This window comes from Pteropus medius, unplaced genomic scaffold (genome assembly GCF_902729225.1).
Source record: "Pteropus medius unplaced genomic scaffold, Ma_sr-lr_union100, whole genome shotgun sequence".
Lineage (NCBI taxonomy): Eukaryota > Metazoa > Chordata > Mammalia > Chiroptera > Pteropodidae > Pteropus > Pteropus medius.
Genome location: NW_024348533.1, coordinates 4,311,929 through 4,337,819, shown reverse-complemented (window position 1 = coordinate 4,337,819; position 25,891 = coordinate 4,311,929). Strand labels below are relative to the sequence as shown.

General features: G+C 38.9%; 1 protein-coding gene across 3 annotated transcripts in view; it reads left to right on the top strand.

Moving 5' to 3' along the window:
* The first annotated feature begins 17,199 nt into the window (after nucleotides 1-17,199).
* CLK4 (CDC like kinase 4) overlaps nucleotides 17,200-25,891 on the top strand; it is a 19,975-nt gene continuing 11,283 nt past the window's right edge. Inside the window, exons 1-5 of one of the 3 annotated variants that reach the window (XM_039880163.1) lie at nucleotides 17,253-17,366; nucleotides 19,780-19,940; nucleotides 23,196-23,254; nucleotides 24,359-24,581; nucleotides 25,667-25,757. In XM_039880163.1, the coding sequence (XP_039736097.1) occupies nucleotides 23,202-23,254; nucleotides 24,359-24,581; nucleotides 25,667-25,757 (367 nt within the window). In that variant the 5' untranslated portion in view covers nucleotides 17,253-17,366; nucleotides 19,780-19,940; nucleotides 23,196-23,201. Of the gene's footprint in view, nucleotides 17,367-19,779; nucleotides 19,941-23,195; nucleotides 23,255-24,358; nucleotides 24,582-25,666; nucleotides 25,758-25,891 lie in introns of all 3 variants that reach the window. The other 2 variants (XM_039880162.1, XM_039880164.1) reach the window with 2 other exon arrangements.

Sequence of the window (25,891 nt, the reverse complement as noted above, 5' to 3'; positions counted from 1 at the left end):
CGGTTTGCCCAAGTGCAAGCTTGATAATTAAGGCATTTGATATCAGAACAAGAGATGCGCCTAGATCCAGATATGCTTCGTGGTATTCTAAGTGTCCCCAAACTCAAAACTAAGCGTCCATTGTGAGATTTTCTCAGGTAGTTGATTATTACCGAAATTGGATCCCAAGTCTCCTATGGCAAAACCTCTGTGTGGTATACTAAACAACAACCCTGACCCAATTTTATGGGAGGAACAGGACAACATAGCCTTTAAAGCCTTAAAGGAGAGTTTAATGAACTGACCTGTCCTGGGGTATCCCAGTTATCAAGTTCCCTTTTTCCTTTTCATATATGAAAAGAAAAGAAACATCCTTGGGGTACTCACACTAAAACATGGGCCCCATCATTGACCCCCCAGGATATTATAGCCAGCAGCCAGACCCTGTGGCATGGTGATACTCCCCTTGCCTTAGAGCCATTATTGCCACTGCTGTTTTGGTTAAGGACACTGAGGAGATTGTTGTGGGTTTCCTTTAACTATCTTTGTACCCCAGGCAGTAGAAGCCTTCCTGAATTCCATTCACATTCAACATTTTTTAGTCATCTGCCTAATCTCCTACGAAATGTTTTTATTAATTGCTCCTCACATAGTTCTTATATGATGTAATAACCTTAACCCTGCTACTTCTCTTTCCTCGGTTCCTGGTGAAGGCCCTCTCAACTGCTTAAAACTGACAAGTCACTTCCTGATCTTTTGCAACAATCTGCAGAAAACTCTGGGTGATCTTGGCTGCTGCTGCTTGTTTTTTAATGGTGACATTGGTTAATGAAATCCAGTAAGTTTCAGATATACAATTTAGCAGTAAGGTATATATGTATTGCATTATGTGATGCTGGCTTCTTATGGTTCACTGGTGATTCTTATTTAAAAGGTGAAAGTGGCAAATATTGTTCTGGTCACCTACAATATCTACGTCCTTTGATGTGATTGCAGCATCATCTTTGCCTTGGCTACTGTGGCCCAACAGTCCAGTCACGGTCTGAGCTTCAGAGAAGGACCACAGCTGGAAAGAAAGAACAAAAGCACTTGTGGAAGTGACATCTGCACTTCTCCTCTGTGCAGATCTCACTTTTCTCTTGAACAACTTTAACTGTCACACACAACACACACACATACACATATCACTTATTTTCACGTTTATAACAATACGGAGTAAGGCGAAAGTTATGAGAATTGCATCTCTCTGCAATGTTGCCTTTCAGGGAGAGATTATGAACTTTGTGAGAACTCACTTGGCTGTGGGGCCAATTGAGAGCTCCATTCATTTGTCCCAGAGATAAAAAATCCGTCGAAGTGGTTGAGACCTTCAGACTCCTTAAGAAAATCCCAGGAAGTGGGTGGGGCTCTGCCAGGCCTCTTGGGTATGTGTCATCCAAGGACGTATTGATAGGCCATTTGCAGGCAGGCATATTCTCTGGCATACCAGGCCATGATTGTAACACTCCTACCTAGGCTCAGTGCCCCATTCCCTGGGGACCCATTCTCGATGCTGAAAGGGGACATTGTGCCCTGAAGAAAATGACCATGGGCTCCAGGACCCTCAGATGTGCCAAATCCTTCTATGGCTCTCCTACAGAAGACAGAAGAAGCAGACCTCTGTTTACCAAAGTCTCTGAGGGCTGTCGTGGGGATTCCCATCTATGGCCAGAGGGCTTCCCGAAATGGAATAACCCTAACTTTCACCCACCCAATCCCCATTTCCATCTGCCACAGGACCCCAGAGACAATTCCACACCATGTAATGACATGGAGACTTCCAGGAGTCACAATGGAATACCACATGCTCTGTTTGCATGATGACCCAGAAGTCAAGGGCACCTCTTACTTCACCTTCCTCCAGAAACCACTCGGAGCATTCAAGACATCTCAGTTTTTAGGACATGTCTCAGGAGCACCTGGCTTTTGTATTTAGTTGATTTTTTTGTACTGAAATGTTTTAATTCCCTTTTCATTTTCCTTTGTGTATATTATATGCCTATTTTCTTTGTAGTTACCATGGGACTACATTTAACATCCTAAAGTTATAAGACTCTAATTTGAATTGACCATCAGAACTTCAATAACATACAAGAACTCTTCTCCTTGACAGCCCTGTCTCCACCCCTTTCGGCTACCGATGTAACAAAATTACATCTTTATACATCACCTCTCTGAATTAATAATTGCTTTTTAAATGCATTAGTCTCTTAAATATGTAAAAAACAGTGTGGAGTTATAAACCGAAGTTACAATAATGCTAGCTTTTATAATTGCCCATGTATTTACCTTTACTGAGATCTTTATTTCTTCATACAGCTTAAAATTTCTGTCTAGTGTCCTTTCAATTCTGTCTCCTAGACTCCTAAATGGACTGCCTTGTCCCCTGGGACTTTGGGCAGAAAAGTGAGCCACACTGCAGGAGAGAGGAAGGCAGGCCTCTAGCATTCTATCTCAACGTCCTGCCTCCTCCCCACACCATGGAGGCTTGCTCCAGGGTGGCATGGGATTGGAAAGTGGTGAGGGAAGCTGAGAAGCATATGTAGGGGCAGCCCCAGGCTCCTCTCCCCAGAGTGCCAGGGGTTGACAGTAGTGCATGGGGCCCACACCATTTATACATAGCTCTCATCTGTGTGGGGGAGGGTGGGACCAGACACTGCACTATTCCCTCTGAGGTCCAGGTGGACCAGCAGTCTGCCAGTCTTGGCCTCTTTTCTAAGTGGCTGAGGCTAGGATTCTCTGCTGAGTGGGATGCATCACAGTGGACATAGCCTCTGTTTCTAAGAGGCCTCATCATCAGTTGTCTGTGTCAGGAGTTGTGGACTTCACCTTTGGTGCCAGGATGCCTGACTGACAGGCTGTCTTATTAGCATGTTTGGAGGAAGATTACTTTGACATCTGCTCAAAAGATCGACCACATGTGGTGACAGGTGTGGAGGGGTGGAAACTGTGTGCAAGGTGATGGGCTGAACAGGCAAGTGAGAAGCAAAAGCTGAGATTCATTAGTCTTGTGGGATGGGATGGGGTGGGGTGGGGTGGGGTGGGGTCCTGAGGTTTATGCAATGATTATAATAATAATAATAATAATAATATTTATCTATACGTCATAATATTTACATAGTGTTAAATATAACTCATAGAAGGCCATAAATTGTATGTATAAAAAGTAAACAAATGCAAACAATTATAATTATTGTCATTGTTATTCATCATCATTGTAATTATTACTGTTATTATTATTGCAATTATTCATTGTTGTAGCAGAAGCAACAATAAAAACCCTGAGTAAAGTTTATCTTTCCACAAAGGGTGTACAGTTGAAAATGATGAAGGAGAGAAGGGTTTTGGTGTATAAAATTTCCTAAATCCATCAGAGAGACTCTCTAGCCAGTGAAGAGTGCTCTTACAGATCACCTCTGGTGACATTTCCAGATCCACCTTGGGACTGGAACTGGCCCAGCCTGGCCTGCCATGGTGGCAGTTGGTCCCCTATTCATTAGATGTCTCCCCAAGGTCAAGCAGAAAAAGAATTCCCAAGACCCCTTTCAGCTGCCTGGGGTGACTCTGTTCCAGTCCTTGCCCATCAGTCAGCTTCAAGGTGGGAGCCCAGTGGGGGAACTTTCCTCTTCAGCCTGCCTTCAGCTTCCCCATGCCAATGACATCCAATCAGGACAGGTCTTCCACTTTGTCCACCATAAAGCTTTCCCTCCACATGCCTTTGCCTTTCTGCCACATGTAAGCAGTGGCAGCGGCTGACTCTCTTGCTATATTTAACAAACTGTCTATAAGGAGTATTCCCATCTGAGTAATCTTCATTTATCTCCACAGATGTTAGTCATGCTGGGAGGAAGTAAATCACTCAGAATAACACCCATGCTCCACATTAACACTCTTTTCCCCCCTGCATTTATATATCTATTGATTTTTTTCATCATGCTTAAAAAAAAATTGAGATATAATTCACATACCATAAGAGTCATCCATTCAAAAGTGTACAATTCGGTGAGTTTTTTAAATGTCTATTCACATGTAAGTAACATTGAATGGTCATTGTCTTTCTCTGTTTGACTTATTTCACTTAGCATAATGCCCTCAAGGCCTGTCCATGTTGTAGCAAATGGTAAAATTTCATTCTTTATTATGGCTGAGTGATAGCCTATTGTATATATGTACCACTCCTTTATCCAGTCATCTTTTGATTACATTTAAAGTAATAAATAATTACATTTAAAGTAATTATTGAGACTTGATGGAAACATAGTGAAGTGAGAGACGTTCCCAGATCTGTCCCTTTGAAACAACAATGAGCTGAACATCTAAAACACAACAAAAAACAGCCAATCTGCACACCAGCACGTCTGAGTGTAGGATCTGAGCATAAGAGCTACCACGGGTCAGAACTACGGGTGTCGGAGGGTGGACTGAGAGTAATAAAGAAGCTGCCTCTCAGAGCCACTGGAGCTCCTTGCAGGAAGAGGGGGAGAGGTGAAGATGTGAGAACCTCCTTGAACAGCCCTGCCTGGGACTGCTGTGAGCAAACCATGCAAGGCGTAAGGGCCCAGTCATCAGGGCAGAAGACAGAGAAGTGGGACGGGATCGCAGAGAAACTGGCCCTGGTTGCGAAACCAAAGCCGAGCCACAGCCCTGAACTCCCAACCCAGAGGGCCCCTCTCCCCATACCCTCCAAGACCGATCACCACGGAACCCCAGAGGAATCTTAGCAAATGCTGCCAAGACTGTCTCTGACACTGACAGGGACTGAAACTGAGGGCAGCAAGTGTGATTAAATATCTGCGAAAGAAATTTTTTAAAAAGGCATTTTAAGGCTTTATATAAAGCAGGGGATCCAAGAGGATAGATGCTGCCTACCGAAACCAAAAGAAAAGCACCTTCTTTGCAGGAGGCTAAAGAGAGACCTTTATAAAATAAACCTTCTTTCTGGGGCGGGGGGTGGGAAGCAGAATATACTTCCATTAATGCCCAGGCGGAGAAATAGTCAGTTAAACACCATGAACAACCCAGGTGACAAGGCATGTCAGAAAGAAAGAGAAAAATCTCAAGAAAATAAGCTTACAGACATAAAAATATGCAACTTAAATGACAGAGAATTCAGGATGGTACTGCTAAAAAAAACTCAATGAGTTCTGAAATGAGTCATATCAACAATTTCAGGAATTATAAAAACAACTAGATGAGCAGAGCGAGGAGATTGAAACCCTCAAAAAGAACAGAATAGATCTTCTGGAGATAAAAAACACACTACAAGAGTTGAAAACTGAAATAGAAAGCTTGGGAAATAGAGTCAACCAAATGGAGGAAATAGAGTCAACCAAATCGATCAGTGATATCGAAGACAGAAATCTAGAAATAAATCAGAAGGAAGAACAGAGAAACCGAAGAATGAAAAATAATGAAAGAGAAATTCAAGAACTAGCTGATACCATCAGGAGAGGAAACATAAGAATAATGAACATTATTGAAGGCGATGAAAAGGAGCAGGGACTAGAAAGCATTTTCAGACAAATAGTAGATGAGAATTTCCCAAATTTAAGGAATGAACTGGAGCTTGGAATTCAAGAGCTTGGAGTCAAAAGAACTCCCAATTATCTCAACCCCAAAAGGCTTTCACCAAGACACATTGTATTAAAGTTATCAAAAATCGACGACAAAAATAGAATTCTCCAGGCAGCCAGGGAGAAAAAATGGTAACTTATAAAGGTAAATTCATTAGATTATCCTCAAACTTCTCAGCGCAAACTTAACAAGCCAAAAAGGAATGGAATCAAATATTTAAACTACAAGTGAAAGGAACTACCAGCCTAGAATAATGTATCCAGCTAAGCTTTCCTTTAGTTATGGAGGAGAAATTAAGACTTGTCCAGACATACAAAAACTGAAGGAATTCTTCATTACAAAGCCTGCACTACAGAAAATACTGAAAGGGGTCAGCTCACCTAAAACAAAATGACAAAAAAAAAAACAAACAAACATAATTAGGAATAAAGTAACTATCAGGCAAATGAAAGCAGAGGAGTGCAACCCTTACTAAGAACAGGACATTATAAGTTTAAATAATAATAAGAGAATTGTTATAACAAAATAGTAATGAATGTTCAGCATACATAGGAACAAATTAAGATAACAATGTCTGGAAAGAGGAGGATTCTTGTTTTTGGAGATAGGCCTATAATGATATAAACTTTCCTCTTATGACCACTTTTGCCATGTCCCAAAAGTTTTGATATGTTGAACTATCATTATCATTCGTTCCTATGTATGTCTTGATCTCTCTTTTTATTTCTTCTATTACCCAGTTATTCCTCAGTAGCATGTTGTTTAATCTCCATGTATTTGTGGTTCTTCCTGATTTCTTTTTGCAGTTGATCTCTAGTTTCAAAGCATTAAGATCAGGCAAGAGAAAGATATAAAAGGCATCCAAATAGGAAATGAAGAAGTCAAACTGTCACTATTTGCAAATGGCATTATTCTCTATATAGAAAACCCAAAAGACTCCACAAGAACACTACTAGAAACAATAAGGAAATACAGTAAAGTCTCTGGATACAAAATCAATGTTCAAAAATCCATAGCATTCCTATGTTCTAACAATGAAGTGTCAGAAAAAAATGGGAAAAATAATTCCCTTGCAATTGCAACAAAAAGAATAAAATACTTAGGAATAAATCTAACAAAACAAGTGAAGGACGTATATAATGAAAACTATAAGACCCTATTAAAAAAAATTGAAGAAGAAACAAAGAAATGGAAAGATATTCCGTGTTCTTGGAGTGGAAGAATCAACATAGTTAAAATGACCTTATTACCTAAAGCATTATATGGATTTAATGCAATCTCCATCAAAATCCCATCGGCATTTTTTAAAGAAATAGAACAAAAAATCATCAGATCTGCATGGAAGCACAAAAGATCCCGAATCGCCAAAGCCATCCTGAGAAAAAAGAATGAAGCTGGAGGTATCACTCTGCCCAACTTCAAATTATACTACAAAGCAACAGTAATCAAAATGGCATGGTATTGGCAGGAAAACAGACACAATGGACCAGTGGAACAGAATTGAGAGTCCATAAGTAAACCCATATTTATATGGGCAAGTAATTTTTGACAAAAAAGCCAAAAATATAGAGTGGAGAAAGAAAAGCCTTTTCAGTAAGTAGTGCTGGGAAAACTAGAAAGCCACCTGCAAAAAAATAAAACTAGACTGTTGTCTATCACCACACACCAAAATTAACTCAAAATGGATTAAGGACCTGAATGTAAGAACTGAACAATAAAATGCATAGAAGAAAACATAGGAACTAAACTCAAAGACCTTGGGCTTAAAGAGGATTTTATGAATTTGACCTCAAAAGCAAGGGAAGTAAAAGCTAAAATAAATGAACAAGACTACATCAAGGTAAAAAGCTTCTGCTCAGCAAAAGAAACCATCAACAAGGTGAAGAGACAACCAAATATATTTGCAAGCAACGCCTCTGATAAGGGCCTAATATCCAAAATATACAAAGAACTCATACGACTCAATAACAACAACAAAAAAAACAAACAATCCAATCAAAAAATGGGCAGAGGACCTGAACAGAAGACACTTCTCCCTAGAGGACATACAAATGGCCAACAAATATATGAAAAGATGCTCAACATCGCTAGCTATTAGGGAAATGCAAATCAAAACCACAATGAGATACCATCTCACACCTGTTAGAAGAGCTATAATCAGCAGGACAAATAATAATAAATGTTGGAGAGGATGTGGAGAAATAGGAACCCTCATACACTTGCTAGTGGGACTGCAAATTGGTACAGCCATTATGTAAAACAGTATGGAGGTTCCTGAAAAAACTAAGAATTGACCTACCATGTGATCCAGCAATCCCTCTACCGGGCATTTACCCCAAAGACTTGAAAACCCGTATCAGAAAAGATATTTGCACATCGATGTTCATAGCAACATTATTCACAGTGGCCAGGACATGGATAAAACTGAAGTGTCCTATGATAGATAATTGGCTAAAGAAGCTGTAATACATATATACAATGGAATGTTACTCAGCCATAAGAAGAGATGAAATACTGCCATTTGTGACAACAGAGATGGACCTTGAGATAATCATGCTAAATGAAATAAGCCAGGCAGAAAAAGTTGAAAATCACATGATATCACTTATATGTGAGATATAAACCTAAAAGCAACAAATGAACAGGACAAACAGAGACTCAGGGACATGGACAATGGACTAGTGGTTAGCAGAGTGTAGGGTGTCGGGGAGGAGAGGAGAGGTAGACAGGGTAAAAGGAGTCACATATAGGGGGTTAGGGGGAGGATGAAATGGGTTAAGGGGATCAAACATATGGTAGCTGAAGGAAACTGGACTTTGGGTTGTAAAGACACAATAGAATATACAGATGTCAAATGATAATGTACACCTGAAAATTATATAATTGTATTAATCAATGTTACCCCAATAAACTTAATTAAAATAAAAAAAATAAATAAAGAAAAAATAAAGTAATTATTGATGGGTATGTAGTTATTGATATTTTATTAATTGTTTTCTGTTTATTTTTGTAATTCTCTCTTCTTTTTTTATTCTCTTGCTCTCTTCTCTTGTACGTTGATGTATTTCTGTAGTGCTGTGTTTAGATTCCTTTCTATTTATTTCTTGTAACTATACATGGTGTCAGGTGGGTACAATTCATATCAAGGGGATCAGTTTGTAAGGTGTATAAATGTCCAACCACTATGCTTTCCACCTAAAACTAATATAATATTGCATGTCAACTGTAATTAAAAAAAATTTTTAACCATAATTTTCATCGTTTATTATGCCTTGTAATTTTCTGCTGAAAGGCAGACATGGTGCTCTGGGTTAAGGGCACTGAGGTTACTTGGTCTTTACTGTGCATACTTATGTTCCACTGGCTAGAGGCTAGGCTGCATTTACTGCTATGTAGGTAGTGAGATCTGATCATTTTTGTCAAGTAACAGCTGAGCTGAGTCATGTTCAACTGTAGGTTTGACAAAATTCCATCTATTTCTGTGTCAGCCTATCTATGTTTGGCTCTCCCAAGCTTTCATGGAGAACCTGGTGCACTTTTGTCTCTGTGGGCAAAAGAGATTGCAGGAACTTTTCCTTGGCTTTAGAGAGAATTTTGTCCTGGCCTGAACATAGGTTCTTATCCTCTAGCTGAAGCCATATGTTTTCAGGGAAAAAGCATTTGTGATTAACACTGCCAATGCATCTAGGGTTTCTAACTCTCACATTTTATCCTTGAAGCCCCTCTCCTTAGGAGGCCTTTGTCTGCTAAGCACCAAGAAACTGTGAGAAATTCTCCTCTGCTTTTCTAAGGATTTGCTTACCCACGAGGATAACAAAGTTTTATCCTCCCAGAAAAGGGCTGATTTTCTTTGGCCATAGCAACAGATTACTATGTGAACCAGTTAAAAATCTATCCTAACCTATCAAGAACAGTTATTTACCAGTATACAAATTCTGAAACCCAGCCAATCCATGATATATCCACACTTCTGAAAGCCAGGTAGTCAGCAGCAACCACACTTTAAGCATCATGCTGAAATTCAGGCAACTGCTGAACACATCAGCCTCTGAAAATTCACCAGTCGCCAACTCCAAATGGAATAGAGATCATTGCTTCTGAGCTCAGAGATTCATTTTCACTGCCCAGAGATCACACAAACTAGTCACCTCCCATATGCCTAGTGGGAGGACATTGTGGGACAAGGCTGTCCAGTGGCAAGATTTTTATCTCAGACAGACTGAACTCTCACTCAATCGATGATGTAAATTGTAAATATATACACTATACCTCATGCAGATATGCAGCTATATAGACTATATAGATGCATAGACTGTAGTTTATGTAGATATGCAGATACATAGACTGTACATAGATTTATAGACTATACTTTATGTAGATATGCAGATACATAAGCTAAACTTTGTATAGATTTATAGATGATAACTTATGTAGGGTATGTACACTGTACTTTAGCCCAGATTAGCTCCTCCACTCTGTAGCACACAGAAAGGCTAGTATGCTTAATCCAAAGTACAAGAAAAACTGGTGGCTTGAAACTGCCAGCAAATTTTTTGTGTATGTGCAGTTTTCTAGCAAGAGATTTACAGCTTTTGTCAGATTTTTAAAAGGTTGGTGTTTCCAATAGCTAAGAATATCTGCAAATTAAGGAATGAATAAATAAATACGTGTGTTCCAACATATTCTAGTGTGTTATAAAGATTGGTTATTGAGTGTGGAATGCATTCCCCACCCCCTTTAGTCATTCAATCATATTTAGTAACCCCTCCTGGGAGGTACACAACAAGAAGTACATTGGGGGCATGGTTGTGATTCAGATGTGTGTCCTGCCTCTGAGAACCAGCAGGTAATCTGAGGCAGAGACTGATCAACGAACAGACTGGAGCCCTCAGAAGAGAGAAATGGAAGATGGCTACATGAGGGGTCAGCGTTAGAAATGGGCTTAGTTGGGAGGGCGCCAGGGTGGTAGGCGGACATTCTAGTGGAGCGGGATGATATAGTATATGTTCTAGAAGAGGTGGTTGTTCTGTTTGATCAGAGAATACCTTATGTGTCAGGAAGAAGCAGGAGGAGATGGACGTTATGGAATTTAATGTACAAGTAAACTTACCCAAGTGATGTTTACTTTCTAAACTTTACTTTCTTCATCTATAAAATGATGACCGTAATACATAATATCTTTGCATGAGGAATAAATGTTAAAATGCATGTAGAACACTCAGCAGAAATCTGGCATATACTAAATACCAGCAACTGGTGACTACCATCATTGTCACATTCATCACGATCACTGTCATTACCACCATCATTAATGCTCCCCATATGATTCACGATCAGGGCCAGCTCACCTGCTGTTCTGACCAAATTCCAGATCTCAGTACCTTCCCAAGTGTTCTGCCTGTCGTATTCCTTTACACCTGAGATTAGTCATCCAGTTTGTGTTAATCTGACCACAGCAAATTGTCCTGCCCTAAAGATCACATTAACTAGGTACCAACTCCACCTTCCTTCTGGGCACACATGAGCAGGTGGACACACAGCCCTAGAGCTTCCTTCTTTTCTTTTCTAGGATGATCATGGAAGATCTGCACTGATAAAAATGGAGCTGTAATGGAGGTTGGTCTTTAGTGTACTGGGCTCCAGTGTCCGGTGTTGGATATTTTCTCAGCTTTAGTAGTCTTGATACCTCTTTCAGTTCCCAGGTGGGTAGTACCCCAAATTCTCTCCTTAATCTCACATCCAAACCAGCTCTCAGGTCTTATAATTTATTTAAAGTCTTCCTGATTCTGTAACAGCATCTAGAGACACTGTCACGAGAGTTTTATAGCCTTTAAATATTGCCTTAAACACAAGATATTGTTTAGCTGTTTTTAGTAGAATTTTAGAGTGTTTTACTTGCTAGAAATTTGTGCATATTAGACCTAATGTAGATTGAGCAGAAGATGTGATCACCCTAAAGACAGGGGAAGATGCCACTTCCGTCACACGCGTATCACATTTCCCACTTACGTCTTTTTTCCTCCACCGTTTTTCTGATCCAGCCCTGTCTGTGCTCCCAGATCCCTACTCTGCTCTTTTTCATGGACTTCTCCTGAGTCTTTCACGTCCCTGAGGAGTTGTGGACAACTCTCAGCCCCTTCCACTTCTGTGGCAGTGGTGAGAAAGAGACCACTTTCTCTCCAGACATTCTCCTGCCTTGTTGGAAATCTCTCCAACTGAGCATGGGACACAGTCAAAGCAGCAGGGAGGCTCCCATCCTGAGCACTTTTCCTAAACACAGGACCACAGCTTGGAGAACACTCAGCGGTGGGCTGCTGAACAGTAATGGGAGAGGAGAGGTCACAAGGGGTTTAAACAGCAGAGGGGAGGTAAAGAGGGCAGCATTGGAGAATATAAACATATATCTCCAATATGATATATGGAAAACAGGTATGGAATTATTTTTGATATATACCTCAAGAACAGGAAAATTAGAAATGAAACCAAATAAAGTCAGTATTGATGTTTGTTAATTGAGGAACTTAATGCAAGATACCTGAATATATTCCAATTGTGCAGGCATTGCATAGAAGAGCCAACAGCACTAAATATTGTACCAGAAGTTATATAGTTCAATTGCATCAAAGTGAATGCTTGGATAATTTAATAATTGTTGAATTTCGGTAGACATTTTAGTGAATTATGTAAAGAAATTGATGATCTATTGACCCATATAGATACAACCTCAGGATGCCTGATAAGGTTGCTTTGCATTTGATTACATTAGATCTGCCAAAAATCCAAATATTTTCAACGAGATCTACATGAACAAATTATTTTGTTCTTTAATTTGTTTTCAATTAACTACCTCTTAAAGAGATAAAAAGTTATTTTATTCATATAAGTAATGTACATATTATGTCTAAACGGACAGAGGATTGTTTTTTAATTTATTGAGCTATTTTTTTCATCATGGCAACTTAAGTTTATGTTGATTCTGACCTTTCCATGAACACCCAATGCTGATTGTATCACCTTCTCTCAGATGGTGAACTCTGGATTCATCAGTGCTCTGGGGATAAAGTGTCCCACGGGATTCACCAGATCTTCAGAATCATTGATGAAGCTATGCACATATTGCTATATGTAAATTTAGTTCATTGCTTTTAACTGATATGTAGTATATATCCTTGTTACTTATTTCTAGTGATAAGTACCTTGTTTCCAATTTTTTAAAGGGTATCCACCTCGTTTCCAATTTTTTCTTCCTACCACAAAATGTCAAAGAATATCTTCACAACTGTTTCCTTGCAGAGTTAAATGAGACTTCCGGAGGCTTTGTCCCATTCTTAACATGGCCAGCTTCTCCTTCCTTTATCATTCAACTGTCCCATTTGCTATGAACCCTTTTCTTACCATCCTACCTAAAGCAGGCCCTCTTCAGTTATTCATTCAGTCCCTAGTTTGTTTCCTTTATAGTATATAAAAAGTTGAAGTCTTTTATTTATTTCCATTTTTTTTTTCTCTCCCACTGAAACATAAGCTCCATGGGGTACTTTGTCTTGTATACTTTTGTGTCTCAAGCACCTAGGACAGTGTGTGGCATAAGTAGGTCCTCAATAAATATTTTATAAATAAATAGAGGAAGAAAGAATGAGTAAAATATGAGAGTAAGCTCTTGAGAGAAAAATTTGAGGATGATCCCAAGGAACTTGACTAGTTGAGTCCTAAGGAGAAAAAGGTCAGTAAGAAATAATCTGTGATGGGAAATGAATGAAAACCTGAGGAATTGTGAATTCTGATACTAAATTTTAAGTTACTTTTGTTTCTGTGCTATACCCACTCTCTAGTATCCTCAAATTTTTAAGCCTATTCCTCATAAAAGCTTATGTGTGAGTAGGCTTTGCAGAATAAAGAAGAGGTCTGTGTCCATATTTGGTACAAAATGTTATGAGGCAAGGACAGCAACTGCATATGAGATAGTATAAGGGAACTGAGACATAGAGCCAGGAATGGGAATTTGGAGCGAAAAGTGACAGGAAACCACTAGAAAAGTTAACACCCTCTCCAGAAAACCTTGGACTACTCTGAAGGATACTGTACTTCCTGAATTGCATGAAATAGGAACCTGATATACATTAAAGAAAAGGTAAAGACTTTGAGACAAATATGTGCTACATATCTTCCTACATTTATGTAGGGTTAAACAATGTTCAAAAGAAAAGTTAGGATTTGGGTAAATATATTTTTCCTTCAATGGTTGCATTGGATAGTTGTTCATTGAAATTATTGGCAGTGAGGCTGACAAACTACTAGCCTGGCTTCAAAGCCCTTTCATCGGAGGTGGTGGAAAATGACAAGACTGGAATGACCAGTCTTTCCTATTCCTTACAGAACATCTGAATTAAGTCACTCCCTGCAACTCTCCACTCCCACCTCACATACTGCAATGTGTTTTGTGTATCAGGGAATGCTTCCAGCACTGTTCAGTGAGACTGTGTCTTCAGTAGTGTGTCGTGTGAATCTTCTCATGACCAGTAACAGGAAACACCAGAGAAACCTAGGGAATTATCCATCACAGGCAGTGTGAGGTGTGCGGGAGACCCTTTGTGACTTGCTGAACAGTTAATAAAGCACATTGGGACCTTCGATGACCTCGATGTGCTAGAGATAAACTGACCCTATTTTTCATCACAGGGAGCCTTCAATGATACATCACCTTGGCAATTGTTTCTTTTTTCTTTTCCTTTTTTTTTTTTTTTTGAGACTAACCTTTTGGTCTTGCTGAAAGATGGACTCAGCATGTTTTTCCCTAATCACTAAGTAAAGTAAGTTGCTATATACTTTCTTGTATGAGTTGAAGCAGCTGGTAGGATGGGTTAAACATCTTGGAGCAAGTAAGGCCAGAGATTAAATCTTGGTTCTGATACTTGATAATAGTGACTTAGAGCAGGTAACCAGTGATCACTTCACAGGGCTGTTTACCTCAGTAAATGAGATAACATGTTTAAAGTAGTTAGCACGTAATGAGTATTCGATAACTTAAAAAATCTAATTGAATGCAGATAGGTATCAGTAATAAGTAACTTATAAAAGAGGTGAATAACCATAAGGTTTGTTAACACTATTGTAATGGTTGCTCTATATAAATGATAAGCTTTGTGAAACTCAGTATACACTATTTAGACTTTTACTCTGGAACTCTGCTTTCAGAGACAACTATTTTCTATGTGTGCAGTTAAGCATGGAGAATATGGTGCTAGAATATATGTTAAGAATATTCCTCTTGCTGCTCTTCAGAGCTAAGATTTTTTAACAACATGGATTAACTTAAGGTTTTGTTGGACATATTCGCTCTTGTGAGGAAATGAAGCTACTGGATTAGGCAGTTTCTTCAGTGTTGGTAGTAGATTTTCAGAAATTTAGACCGTTTCATTAAGTCTTCTGACCAAAGGCGTTTATATCGCAGGTTACTGATTTAGTAAAATGGTTGAGGCTGCTGTATGTAAGATTAACTGGTGCAAGTAATCTGGGAGTGAATCTCTACCTTTGATTTAATGACTCTGGAACTTTGAGCAAAATGGTGAAAAGCGACTTATGTAAATGATTTACAAATAGTACTGGATTGAGGGCACTTAGATACCAAAGACAACACAAATTAGGTCCTTGTCAAAACACAAGCCACAGAGTAGTTAGGAGCACCACAATGCTTTGTTACATATCATAGAGATGCCAGTCACAGTATGTTCTCAATCTTATCTGATTATGTGCACTTTGAAATATTAGTCCTTTTGGTGGCACACTTAAAAAAAACTCAAAATGACACTAAAACAAGGCAGCAGTAACTACAAAGCAGACTCCACTATTGGATTTTATCACTGTTTTGTAGTGTCTATAAAAACCTGTGTACCTGGCTGCATTTTAATTTTGCATTGCTGTTTGAGTAGAACTGTGCACTGACCATATTTTCTTATCTCCCCACAAAACAAAAGATCTTCCATACTGATGCAGGACAGGGCAAATTTCCCTGAGTTGGGGGTGGGGAGCTCAAGCCCTGAACCAAGAAAGAGTTCTTAGCTGAGAGCAAGAAAGAATTCAAACGCACCCCAGAGGTCGCGTCAAAAGGAAAGTTTATTAGAGAAGGGGTAACACTCTATAGACAGACTGTGGTCTCCTCTCAGTAGCAGAGGGTGAGAGAGCCTGAGAGACACTCAGAGGGACACAGTGAGAGGCACAGTGATAGGGAGGGGACAGAGCAAAAACAATAAGACCTTAAGTGTTCAGGGAATTCAGTTTATATATCAGTCTTAGTTTCTATGAATTACAGTTTAAAGACTTTGTTTACCCATTTTCCTTTGATGGTATAGACATACAGTATGAAGGATAAGAGTATGTAGCATGAAAAAGACTATGTAACCTGAAAGACCTGCTGGCAATTCCTAGCCTTTGATTCATAGGTTCCATGGTTTTAGCCATAGAGAATGATTTTACTTTGTGCAAGGCATCTCTTAAAGATCACTAAAATACAGTGCCCTCCTTTCACCTAACAAGATAGGAGTTCAGGTCTCTCACATGCTATTGGATTTATGTCCACTACAGTCTGACCCTGCCCACCTGAATTTGATTTCTGGCTTTCCCTTTTATCCCAGGGATTCCTTATTAGAACACAGAATCCACCTTAAAACTTTTCATTACTAACCATACCTAACTCCTCTCCAGCTCTTGGTACTGTGAGCCTTTCCCTCATTTAAGCCCTTCTCTCCCTTGCTTTTTCTGACACCACACCCTGGGTTCTCCCCTCCCTCTGATGATTCCTTCTCGGGCTCATTTCCTGTCCTTTACACGTGTTCTCCAAGGCTCATACTTTGACTCTCTTCTCTGCTCTTACTCTACACTTTCACAATGGGAACCGTCTGGGGATTCTAGAACTGCAAAACACGTTTGAAGTAAGCAAGCTCCTTAACGGATGCTAACTCAGACATCACTCTGCCTTGATTAAATAAAATCAAGCCACAGGGACAAATAATGGAGTGATTTTTTTTAAGGGAAACTTCAGTTTCCACATCTGCCCAGGAGGCAAGGACCATAACAGGAAGAACCTTGGAAATAGTCTCGATTGAAACTTCCTCATTTTTAGTTGTTCTAAGACGACAGGCCTTAAAAGATAAGCACTCCTGAGCTTGCTTTCTAAGACAGCCTCTTTATCCGAATCTACTTTTAAATGGGAAGCTCCAAGCCACGGACTACATGTATCTAGTTCACTGAACTTCCCCGGCCTGGCAAAAGGCAGGTTTGGGGGCTTATCTCCTGTGGGCGCAGTTCGAGGTTGACGTGACCCACTTGAGCGGGAGAAAAAGAAACGGGAACATGGCTCGCTCTGCCGACGGGTCCCACATCCACGATAACTTCATCGGAAAAAGCAGATACACGCCACAGACTTAAAGCAGGGAACGAAGAGTCCTTCTCACTATCACTCAGGTTCCCCCGGAAGGAAAACAACCGGAAGCGACGCCTAGGCCTCGGGGCGGGGACCGCCTGGGTCGCGCAGCCGCTGAGTGGAGCGCGTGGCCTCCCGTGACGTCACAAGGAGCATTTTTGGAGTCGGGGGCGGGGGAGAGGATCTGTGACGCAAACGCGTTTGCGTGGCATAGGTGGAGCTAGAGACCGCCGGGGGTGGAGTTTGTAGGGAGAAGGCGCTGCGGCCATTTTGTTGGGTGTTTGTCGCAGCGGCTGGAGAGAGGGTACGGCGGTTTGGCAACATTTCTCGGCCAAACGGCCTTTTTGCTTTTGCAGAGGTAAGATTTCGGGTGCAGTTTTCCGGGCTGGGAAGCTTTTCAGTCTTTTAGGTCTTGAAGCCAGGTGTCGGAGAAATGACAGGGTTTGGGGCCTCGGCGACTTCAGTTTCTTCGGGACACAGCCCCGCTGGTGACCTTTAAAACCCAAAGTTGCGGAGGTGTCATGGTAGATTTAAAGTCCTGGGGCGGAAAGACGGTGGTTCTGCCGCTGACTTTTCTGAGGGCCCTGGCCGCTTGCATCGCGCCTTCGGAGGCCCAGTCTCGTCCCGCCGGGCAGAGCGAAGACTTGTCAGAAATCCTTCGAGAGCTCCCCTTTGGGTTTGTGTTGTGGGAGATCAGATCCTTTCCTGGATTCCTGATCTTGGCTGTTCGTGGCATTTGGGGGAGTTTCCAAAGTCAGACATTTGTTTTTCTCTTTGAGTGCCTCATGCTCTAGCTCGGTGCCCTGTGGCGGTGGTGGGGACTGAACGTCCGAGGAACCTGGAGTCTGCAAGTTTCTGTAGTGGAATTTAGTGCTTGTGAGAGTAGAAATATGCAGAGGTTCGTCAGTTGTGCGACAGTTTTTTTCCTAAAGTGGAGGATACCATTGTTGCAGCATAGCTGGATTTCTGACGCTGTTGCATCATATTATCCGTGATTACTCAAGTAGCCGCAATATGCTTATCCGAGCCTTAGGAGACAGCCCTCCAAATTGACCAGGCCAGCAATCTCCTTTATGATTGTACTTCATGCATGCACACCCACAGGCTTGTTACTTGTTAAATGCAGCCCTCTTGGAGCCATCTAATCATAACTTTAGCCTTCTAAGGTATTGTTAATATTATACAGGGCATAAAATTGTCGGGTTTTAAAGGGCAACAATCAGATTTCTAAGACGGATATATACATATGGATCCATTGTGTTTGATGTTTTTATTGGAAGATATCTGGTGGTTCTAGCACGTAGGAGTCTTTACTAATTAAAAGTAGTATAATAATTCTAAGTAGTTTTTCTTTTTTGGTATTCATAGGATCCTTATTGGTAGAATGTGGGTCCAGGTTTCTTCTCTTTTTCTCCTGAGAAACTGTTTCTAATCGTTAGTGGGGCAGGGGAACTTCCTAACAGCTGAATTAAATTTAAAGTAGTGAACTTAGAGAAATAAAAATCTTTGGCTCTTCCAGGATGCTTATTCACATTTTAATATTTGCATATTGATAACTTTGGTTGTTTGAGAAGTCTGCCTTGTTAGAGATGAGATGGTTGTGGCAGACTGACAATAAAAGGAAAATAAACTAAAGCAGATACATGTTTTGCAAGAACTGCATAATAATGGATGGTCATCATAATAACAGTCATCAGATAATTGTAATTTTGCTTGCTATTTAAGAAAGCTTAACCAAGCTATTTTAAAGAGTTTCTGATGTGGTTAAAGTACAGTTTGGGTATTCGAAGGGTCAGAAGAATTCCACTAGAAATATAAATCTTATTGCTCTTTTGATGGCCTTTGCCTCAGGTTCATTTCAGTTTCCCATATTGAAATGACTGTCAAACCAGAATGCTCACTTATAAATTTTCAGTGAAAACCCTACCCCAGGGTTAAAACAAATATATTTTAATTTTAAGAATAACTGCAGGATGATCTGAAAATAAACTTGTTGAATAGAGGAAATGAGTTCATAAAATAATCTTATTGTCCTTCAGTTTCTCTGTTGAATACTGTGTTCTATTTACCTCCTTTCCCACCCCTCCCGAAGCTTGAAGTCATTTTGAGATTTTTAGAGAAAGGAACTCTCACATGTTTGAAGCTTCATTAATGGCTTTATACTTTTTTTTAACAAGTCATCTTTTATATTCAGCATCCCTAAGTGTTCTCTGACTCGTTATTCATATTACAATATTTTGCCAAAGCTGCATTATGTTCATGATAGTATTTCCCTTTAGATTAGCTCACATTTTAAAGGTAACATTTTTAAAGATATTATATCAACTTTATTAAGAGATTAGTAATAATTTACTATGAACAGAAGGTAATTATACAAATAAGTTAAAACCAAAAAAAGTTATTAATTTTTAGCTAGATATTATTGTCTGTCAAAGGCTCTAAGCCTGAACCCTGGCTCTTTTTCATTTTTAAAATGTCAGTTAGCAAGTATTTATTGGAGACAAACACCAAGCTGAGAATTTATCCAGAAGAATGAAGGAAACTATTAAGGTCTCACAGTGTTATTTAGCATTTAGTACTAGATCTGTATGCCACTTAGAGTCATCTGACATATCAGTGGAGTAGTGCCCTGTGCCTCGGGGAACTTTACCTACAAAAGATTTTCGAACTTGTGTGACCCTGCGTTCTGGGTGTTTATATTTAATACTATTTTATTTACTGAATTTAATCATCTATAACCTTCACAACACACTTTTTGTTTCCATTAACAGATGCGGCATTCCAAAAGAACTCACTGCCCTCATTGGGATGATAGAGAAAGCTGGGGACATGAAAGCTACAGTGGAAGTCACAAACGGCAGAGGAGATCGCACAGTAGTACGCAAGAGAACAGACATTGTAAACCACATCACCAGTTTAAAGAATCTGATTGGTAAATTACTCTTGAACTAGTAGCATTTTAACACTAATAGTTTTAATGATTTGTCATTAGCTTATATAGTTTTCATCTGTCAAATTTTATAATTCTGTCAATAAATATTCAGCACTTACTGAGTGCCTATAATAGGCTAGACACTATAAAGGTGCTGAGGCTACAGCTGTAAATAAGAGTTCCTGCCCCTGTATCTGTCTTATCTGGGAGTGGTGGGAATAGTTAAGCTGCCAGTAATGTAGTTGAGGAGATGAGACATAAAAAATTAATAGTGATGCTAGGACATTTGTGCCTTAAGTATGTAGGAGGGAGATATGTATATAAGGGAGCTCCTTTAGTGTTGCACAAATGAGTGGTAAGGAGGGGCAGGGAGAGTAACTGCAGATGAGTATGTTAAAGCGCATTGGGGATTAGTTGCTTACATTATGTTCTACAAGCTATTTTTGTAAATAAGGCCAGTGGACATGTTTTTTGGTTTTTAGAAGCTTAGTTAAAAAAAAAAGCCATTTCTTTGCACAGGCAGTAGCTGGCAACATAGGAAAGGGCCTCAGTAAAAGTTTTCAATAACATCTGACCTGTTTTATTGTCTTCTTACTGGTGTAAAATCGGAGGTAATATATTCATATAGAATCAAAGGAATTTTCAGGTTCCTAAATAATTAAGAAGAGGCTAAGTGAGTAGTTTCTTTCACTCTGTCTTCCATTAATTTTCTTTTCTCATTTGTTCTTTGTTTCTCCTTGTTTTGTGTAGATGTTCCATTGGGACTGTTTATACCAGATTGCCTTCTAAATTAGTGAGCTGGGGTTATTTTAAAAACCAGTATGTAATTTTTTTCCTTTTCTATCCTGAAACAGACTCATTCTGCAGAACAGTGAGCTTGTTAGTGCAGACTGATCATCATCACACAGTTATGTGAGATGAAGAGGGAGGGTTTATGACAGGATTTCAATGACCTGAGCTAATTAACGTACTATAGAAAAACACCTGTACCCTATTATCAATAAATACAAAATACCATGTAAGGCATAACATCATAGTATTGATCCTTCATGGGTTTACTATGCATTGTATATGTAGAAAGGAAGTGATTTGAGTGATAAACAGTTCATTCATGTCCATAATTAATTCCATAGACATGATACTAAGTCCAGTGAACCACCAGGCCATTAGCTTCTTTGACATTGGCACCAGAGATGTTTGGTGGTAATTGTTCTCCATAATCTGGAATATTTTAATAGTCTTTTTGAAGATTAAAAATTTTTAAAGTGATTTTTATAAAATTGAAAAATGTGGGAAGTATAAAGAAGGTAACTTTAATAGGATGCTTGTCCCTCATTTGGATGTAAAATTGTTTCTAATCTTAAAAATATCTTTATATGCAAATCTTTGCCTCTTATTATTTTCTGAAAACATATTCTAAGAAGGAACATTTGTAAATTAAAGTGTACAAACTCTTGCTACATATTAACATCTTTTTCTAGAACAGTTGTATCAAGCTATACTCCTACAACATGCCGTTTGCCTTCACCAGTCTTGGCTATCTTGAGATGCCAAGAACGGAGTTTTGTTTTAACTTGAATTTTTAAATTTCTAGTGAATTTGTCCACTGGCATATTTATTGACCACTTGAACGTTATTTTCGTATTCTTAGTCTTTTTTATATTAAAGTGTATTTTTCTTACTGATTAATGAAGGCTCTTATTATATATCACTTATTTTACCTTTTTTATAAATTGCAAAGGGTTTTTCTTTCTGATTTGTCTTTTGGCAGAAGCCTGTGAATTAGTATCCCTTTCTACAGGCTAAAATCAGTCGATTCTGCAGAGTACATTAGGAAGACTGATGTGGCTGTAAACACCACCTTCATATATTGTGAAAATCCTTAAACGTCTTCCTACTACATAGAGCATCAAATCTTAAACCAATGATTCTCAAACTTCAGTGTGAATAGAATCAGAAGTGTGTTTAAAATGCACGTTACAAGATTTAGTGAATCTGACCTGAACCCTGGAGATCTTCATTTTTAATAATTCATATCTCGATACTGCTGATAAACAGATCATCCTTTGAGAAACTGTTTTAAAGTCCTTAGCCTGGTATGCAGGATTTTGGATGATCTGTTCCCAGCTTATTTATTTGCCTATGTTCCCCTCTTGTGAAAATTGCTCTTGCTGGAATTGTCTATTTAACTCTTGCCTGAGTAATAACGTAGATAAACCTATATGTAAGCCATTGTGGCTAAAAATGCCACATAATTGTAGAATGGTAATATGCCATTTTCCTCCCCTGGCATTTCTTCTGCTTTTCACTTTGTCCAAATCTTGACTTCCTTTTAAGATTCAATTTTCATTTTCTTGAAGTCTTCCTTGACCATTTTCAGAAGTTTGAGTGCTTTCCCTTCCATGACCTGAGCACTCATATGCAACCTGTCAGCATTTCCTGCATTATTGAGTTTTATTTTTATGTGAGGAATCTCAAATTGTCCATTATTTGTTGGCAGGGATTTTGCCACACATGGAAATAAAAATGAATGCCCATAGCCTCATTAATCTTGGCTATTTCAAGGGACTGTAGTGAAAAATTCACTGGACATTCAGTGAATATTTTTAGAAATTAAATTAGACTTTTCATCCTGTTCACTGTCCCATAGCCTTTATAATTCTATAGACTGTTTTTATATGATCTCTCAGCCGTGGTCGTTAACGGATTGAAGAGATCCTCATCTTTTTAGTTTATCCTCATGGTATTATTTCACCGCATGTTTGTTCTTTTATAGATTGTTTATGGATTACCAGCCGCTCTGGTTCCAGTTAAAGATTATTTGTGTATTTTTTCTGATAGATTCTGGACTTTTATAGGAAGTATGCTTTACAAATTAAACAGGATACTTTTAAGAGTGTGGTAACTTCTAGCTTGATCTCTCTGACAGGTCCAAGCCAAGTGATCAGCTCTCTGACCCTAAAATCCTGAGTTGTTTCTCCAGTGGATAGAACTTAAGACTGACACAGGGGAAAGGGAAAGTGGGGTTCCTGCATCTCCTCAGCCTGAGTTTGATGCCAGCTTTGTTGCGTAGCAGTTATAGAGATGCTTCTCTTTATTTCTACCTAAACCAGCCCCCGGGAACAAGAACAACAACATATTCTGGGGGGAAAAGAGGGGTTGGTGAGGGCTATCTAGTCATCTGTCACTCCATTGCTTGTCAGGATTATTTTAGCTGATTTGTCTGACTGGGCAGGTGTCCCCTCTCTCCCTCAGTGCTCCATGTGCATCCCTCTTGAAGCTTCGCACTCTGTTGAAGAGGACACTCAACCCAGGTAGAGAGGGGGATGGGAAACTGGGCCAATTGAATCTATGTCCTTTTCTTTCCATCAGCTCCAGGCTACATAACTGGGATCCATTGACTTCTTGAGGTCCATGATCTCTGAAATTCCTTGCCAAGTTTTGTTTGTTCATTGGTGCATTTCTTGGGGGAGAGGGTCCATATCTTTCATCAGATTTTTAAAGGGATCTGTAGATTCAGAAGTTAAGCACTGTGGCACTGAATGATACTGTTTTCTATGTAGAATTCTTGTGTATTTTGCAAGCAGAAATAATAGGAAATTAGAATTGCAAAGGGAAGTGTAGAGTACTGGGTCTCTTGTAATCCTAGACAAGCACAAGATCCCTTTCTCATTTGAGGGAGATATATTTTAGATGTCTTTGGCACATGATGCAACCTTCAAAAGCCATTTTGTCTATTTTTCAAAGGAATAACAACAAGCTAGAAATACAAAGAGGAAAGGAGATGGGATAGGTGATGAGTGTAATAATTTTGGCCTGTATAATCATAAAGTTAGAATGTGCTCTACAACTCTGGCAAGTCATCTTCCTCCTTGGGATCTCAATCATTTGTAAACGAAAAGGGCTGAAATACATTTAAGATTCCTTGTAGAATACATCACCTTTTATCAAAGAATTCACTGTGTGCCAGGGATATCTAAAATGTACTTACATTAAAAGAGAAAGGAATCCTGTTTGCTTGCCTCTAATTGCGTGTGGCTGTGAGAAAAGAAAGCTTAGTTGCAGATGCATATATCATAAGACATGATTTTCAGAAGAGCAGTTTTTTGAGTTTTTGGTTTAACTTTCTCCAGAAGGCAAAGGGACACTTAATAAGTAAACACAACATAATTGAATGATTTGGCGCAAGCTTTGTTCCTTGATATGAAGTGCTTGACAGCAATCTCTATAATAAATATGAACCCATTTGCTTATTGATTAAAATTGTTTATGACAAATATAAATTCTAATTCATCAATTTGAATTTTTTTTCTTTTATTGAGTTAACTGTTTAAACCAGGAATTCTTGAGAGAATGTTTTATTTGAACCACATTCTAGAATGAAGAGAATAATTTGAAATCTTTTAATGTATTTGCAGTCACTATTTAGAAGCAAGGTCCTTGAATGAGAGAGATTATCGGGACCGAAGATATGTTGATGAATACAGAAACGACTACTGCGAAAGATACATTCCTAGACATTATCACAGAGACATTGAAAGCAGTTACCGAATCCACTGCAGTAAATCTTCAGTCCGGAGCGGGAGAAGCAGTCCCAAAAGGAGGCATAATAGACACTGTTCAAGTCATCAGTCGTGTTCGGTATGATTGATTTTGTTTTTATTTTGGGTCAATACTTAATTTGTGTGTAAAGCTCTTAATGAGCCAATAAGTTTGGAAAATTTATATAATACTGTTTATGTATATTGTGCTTAGATTACTTGAGTCCTTAAAGGAAACTTTCAAATTCTCAGAGCTGTATTTATTAGCTGCCCTCACTTGTCCACATTTACTCATTTTCTGCAGACCACATCATGAGTTTCTTGGTGTTCTGTATTACAGATATTCTATTTTCATGTTTTGTAATACAGTTTTATGAAAAGATGAAACACTCATCTTTGATTTGAAACGTTTATTTTTTACTTTAAAAGAAACCCCTTTCTAGATACTTAAAAACAAATATAGGAAGTTGCACTGGTGGATACTTAAATATCCTGTGTATAGCATAGTTCCATAGCACAGTGCATTATCGTCTGCAGCTCGTTCCATTGAAGTTCTGAAAATGGGTGCTGAATGAGAAATGTATTTTAAAAACCTGCCCTTTTTTTTTTTTTAAACTCAGACTGGTTTGATCAGTAAACTGAATTATCATTTTCCTCCCTAAGTTTTCTTCAGTAAAATTAGCTTTGATTAGATCGAATATTGAAATTAACTAGCCATTATCTTTTCCTTTTAATCATGTATTTTTAAAAAATATTGCTAAATAAACTGTTTCAACTAATTTTGAACATTCTAAAACATTTTTGTGAAAACTAGACATTTCAACTCACAGCATATGCTATTTTATAGCAAGAGATTAGTAGATCATGACATTGCATTCTTTAAATTTCAGACTTCAATTAAATCAGTGTTTTAGAGAGACAATTGTGTTGTTTTTTTTCTATTGCCACTTTAAGTATCTTATCTGAAAATCTGTTCCTTGCCATGTTTTTCTTCTGTAACATAAACTGTGCCCTGTGAATTTCTGGGGACTGAATTTGAAATTGCTCCTGCCAACTGTTCGTGGCCTGGTGCTTATCTGAATGCCTGAATATCTCCCCGCTGAATGAATTGCGTATTCTGCCCTGAATTCACTCTGATATATTGATTGGCTGGACGATCTCGGTGCTGCCCACTTGCCGTTCCAGAAGAGCCACCGAAGGAAAAGACCCAGGAGTATAGAGGATGATGAGGAGGGTCACCTGATCTGTCAAAGTGGAGACGTTCTAAGAGCAAGATGTATAGAATATTTTTCAACACTTTTTAAACTTTGCAGACAGAATAATCTTTTTAAGAATAGTTTGTCAGCGGGGGGCTAAAGACTTCTTCATTGCTTTTTTGTTTTGTTTTTTGTGGGTTTGTTGTGTTTTTTT